The 4,360-nt window shown below is 37.6% G+C and overlaps 1 protein-coding gene across 1 annotated transcript; it reads right to left on the bottom strand.

Moving 5' to 3' along the window:
* LOC109724511 (acyl carrier protein 2, mitochondrial-like) lies at positions 740-3,179 on the bottom strand. Its single transcript, XM_020253358.1, has 2 exons — positions 2,897-3,179; positions 740-1,183 (listed from the first exon to the last, which is right to left on the bottom strand). Exons 1-2 carry the CDS (start codon positions 3,122-3,124, stop codon positions 1,007-1,009), a joined length of 405 nt encoding a protein of 134 aa, XP_020108947.1. The 5' UTR covers positions 3,125-3,179; the 3' UTR covers positions 740-1,006.

Raw genomic sequence — 4,360 nt, 5'->3', positions numbered from 1 at the left:
TCACGTAAAATTTTCTTTCTCCTGTATTAACTACAGGTTTTCTAACCAGCGTGATATTAACAAGTTTAAAAGAATATTTATGATAATCTTAAGATAAAAAATATATGAAACTTACACACACTATAAATTATTTTAATTTAACTATCCAATCTTTTAATTTGATTTACTACCCAACCTTTTAATTTATTTTATTTGAATCAGTCAATAAAACTTTAAACTTCAAAATTTAAATATATCATTTATTTTTACAAGTTTAGTTAGTATATTTATACAAATTTTATAAATATAAATTTCTCATTCAAAGTATAGTTGACTAATTTAAATCAAACAAATTAAAAATATTAAATAGTAAAATTAAAATTTTAAAAAATTAGGTATCTAAATTAACATGGTCCATAATTTAAGTAAGTTCTTTACACTAGTAACCTAATTTTAGAGTGTCGAGGGACACATTTAAAATAGCCCCTACATTATGTTAAATATGAAAAAAAAAAAAAAAAAGAAAGGGAGAAAACTCCTCACACCTCTTACGTTTAGGTAGAAGACAAATTTTACCCCACAGGTTGCTGGGTTTTTGTACATCGAATGCCTACTTTTCTTTGAAACATTCTTTATAGTTTTGGTAGATGAAACCCAACCAAAACCCCAAATCTTTGAATCGAGCAATCTCGTAACAAAAGAAACACATAATTCCTTCAAAAGGCGTGAGAAACAGAGCCAGAATCCGACGACAACAGCAGAACCAAAAAGAGAAAATGTCTTCAGGTTACGTTTATCGCATTGCAGGTACAAAGTAAATCCCTAAAAGTAAGAATTATTATATCGGCGGAATGCCAAAAAAGCACCCTTCTGGAGAAGAACTTACGCCGAGTCTACTTTCGAGGCTCAAACGGAGCCAATCAAATTATAACAGCTTACAAAAGTCTAAGAAAAAAGAGCTGAGAGAAAAGAAGCAACACATACAAAACAGTTGGTTTTTCTTTCTTTCGTTTTTTTTCCTCTCCCCTTATTTTGCTTGAGGATGTGAGGCGATGAAGTCGACAGCCACTTTGATGGAGTCAATCTTGTCGGCCTCATTATCGGGTATCTCGAACCCGAATTCCTCCTCCAGGGCCATGACGATCTCCACAGTATCCAAGCTGTCGAGGCCAAGGTCCTTCTGGAAATGAGCATCCGGTGTCACCTGCACAAGCCAATATAACAGAAGTCACTTGCTAGATTTGTCGGGGGTACGAAGACCTCCGACATATAATCACCGGCTTGACCACAAACTTTGAACTCGTAGATTTGGGATCAGTTCTGTTAAATTTTAAGCAATGATTATAAGCGTTATAACAAATTAGGGAAGTGTAAAAGAAAAGCTGCCTTGGTGTACGCATATTCACCATAAATTCATAGATCAGATTCAAAATGCTTGATTAAATTTTATTTTTTTAATTCAAGTTCAAATTAAAATTATAAATTATATATTTAATTTCTAAATTTAAACTTATATTTTAATTAAAAAATAAAGTTAAAAATTAAATTTAATCTAAACAAATATCTATTCTGTTCAGATTCAACTTCCAAACCAGTCTCCTGAACCGGAATGGAGAGAAAGGGTGATTGAGGGATGCCCATTCCACTCAAGATTTGGGATTGGAATGGTACTCTCGCATACCAAACACCCACAAACGGAATTGTGCATTCCGATTCCGATTCCGATTCCTAGGTGAAAAATGGGTGAACCAAACACGCCCTAATATCCTATGCATGATGTCCTCGAAAGTTGTTTAAAAAAAATATATGGATGTAAGAAAATAGCTTTTCTCTACAACCAACTTCTTCACATAAAGATCCTCGAACAGTAGAATCAAAATTATCTAATCTTGAGTTTTTACATCCCTGATGTTATATTAACATTTGAATAACTCGTGTTCAACTGAGTCGAGTTTTCACTTAAATTTATCCCACTAAAACAAAGGAATGTGTAAGTTGTCTAACCACTAAATTGATTTATGAACCTTTGTTCACACAACACTGTACCATACAGGCTGGTTCTCCAACTGTCTCACCCATTACAGTTTTGCGACTATTACAACTAGAACTCCATCTTGATTTCACTTCAAACCAACAAAAGATGTGTAATTCTCTCCACGGAGCCTACTAGTCATATGAAAATATGAATTTAACATCCAAATTGAGTATGGCTGAGAAATAGCCGCTCCATGCCCACGTCAGATTAAAAGAGAAGATTGCAGAAAACAAAGGCAAAGTATACACCGACAAGCAGACTAGAACCTACTGCAAAGACACTGGGCCAATCATGAAGCTTTGACATTCACCCTTCAATTAATTCAGGAGAAAAACATGTACCAAGATTCAAAGTACTAGTACAAACCTAACAAATTGAATTGCAAGCAGATATAATAGGCTCTAGAAAAGAGAAAACAAGGATGAGTTTCTCCAGAGAACTAACAATCTCCAAGATGCCTCAAGATGTTAAAAGTGAATGAGGGGAAAGAAGAGGGAAGAGTTGCTACACATTGTTTACCCCTCTTAGAGACAGTTAGCTATTGCATATCATCAGTTAAGACACCACAAAACAAAATAATTTGAAATACCAAAACAAGATGTGGTGCAAATTTCTCTTCAAATTCAATCTGCAACGAAACAAACGCTAAACTACTCAGCAAATAGGCAGGAAAATCGCAATGATACATGCTACAAGATCATCCATATTGCAGATCATCATGTAATGCCTATCGCGTCACAAATTGGAGACAATTTCGTTCACACCCTCAAGGCATTATTCACCAATGTAGAGGTATAAAGCTAGCGAAAACCCTAATTTCCAGCACACAACCAAAACGAGCTGCTAAAACCCTAGATCGGGATAGGAGGGTTTTCCGTATACCTTGGAGGGGTCGACTTTTTGGAAGTTCTTGACGACGTTGATGATGCGATCCCGGACCTCGTCCTTGTCGAGGAAGGAGCCCTTCACCTCCTCCGAGAACCCGCGGCGGAGGAGGAGGGCGATGCGGTCGCCGGAGAAGAGCTCCGCCGCCGGAGACGGAGAGGGGGCCGCCGCCGCCGCCACGCGGAGGTGCTTCAGGAGAGCGCTCCTCGCCGCCGCCATCGCCATTGGAGATCGAGGAGCTCCGTAGAGGACTCTCGAAGAGGGTCGTCGAAACGAAAGATGCGGGAGTGTAGACGTCGCGTTAAGACGATACGGGTTCGCACGTGGGTCGGATCTGACCCGAATCCGGTTATCCGATATGGGCCCGACCCAAAATTAACTAACTAATGGCCTTCTTTTTAGGCCTTTTTGCATAAAAAATCCACTTATTTTGGGCTTTTGTAAAATCGGGTCACCTTTTTCGTTTTTGCAAATTCGGTCCGCTTTTTCAGCAAACTGACCAAAATACCCTTATTACTTTTTCTCTTTCCTCTTTCTATCTCCTCTTCGTTCTCTCGTTCTTTTTTNATAATATTGTAGGTTATTATCGCTATCGCGCTTAAAAATATATGTGTTTTTTAATATTTCAATAAAATTCTAGAAATTATATCATAACTTCCGATTTGATTTAAATTATCAGTTTTATAGATGTTACAAAATAAAATAAGTTTTTTTTTAACTATACTTTATTGTCGCGTGTAAAATAATCTGAATGCAACTCCTTAATATTTTTTTGTTTTTTTTTTGAGAGATAACTCCTTAATTTTTGCATTAACGTCTCTGGAGCCCAACTCTAGTCCAAATAGATTGTAAACCACATTAAGTCATATTAGAGGGATCTTCTATACCTTAACATTATTTTTCCTAATCTTACAACATGGCCGCCTATTTTTCATCCTCACTTGCCCCTCTTTTGAACCAAATGGCTAAGCGGTCTCTTCAGCTTTCCTTCCTTGTAACGTCTATCTCTTCGGCTTCCCGTCTTATTAATTTTTTTTTCATAATGTGTGTCTCTTCGACTTTCCATCTCATAATTCCTTCTTTGTAACGTCGCTATTTCGACTTCCCTCTCATTAGTTTCTATTTTCTAAGAATCGTTGCCCGAGAAGCCTGTGGGCACCGCAAATGGTGTTCTCGACAACGACCTCGCCTACTACGTCCGCTCCCCTCAAGCCCGCAAGCGCACCGCCCTCGCTCTCACCGTCAACGTCGAGTGAGTCGAACTCTAACCCTAGCCTCGAACCTTTCTCCCTCGATGTCGACCACTTATATTTGTAATGTATAGGACTTGCCGAAAAAGGGTTGAAGGCGCTATAATATTTCACGAAAGCATCGGTGTTAGTAGAGAATGCCCTAAATGAGGATACAAAGGGGTCCGATTTCTATGTAACACATTTTTTTCTCCTATAATTTTTTTTTATC

The sequence above is a fragment of the Ananas comosus genome, linkage group 18 (assembly GCF_001540865.1).
Source record: "Ananas comosus cultivar F153 linkage group 18, ASM154086v1, whole genome shotgun sequence".
NCBI classification, from domain to species: domain Eukaryota; kingdom Viridiplantae; phylum Streptophyta; class Magnoliopsida; order Poales; family Bromeliaceae; genus Ananas; species Ananas comosus.
Note: the sequence above shows the minus strand (reverse complement) of the source record. Positions and strands in the feature narration are given on the sequence as shown.

Excerpts from the sequence above, each read along its gene's own strand:
- LOC109724511 (XM_020253358.1), bottom strand. The coding sequence starts at position 3,124 with ATGGCGATGGCGGCGGCGAGGAGCGCTCTCCTGAAGCACCTCCGCGTG. Across the intron at positions 1,184-2,896 it reads AAAAAGTCGACCCCTCCAAG|GTGACACCGGATGCTCATTT; the intron begins GTATACGGAAAA and ends TGGCTTGTGCAG.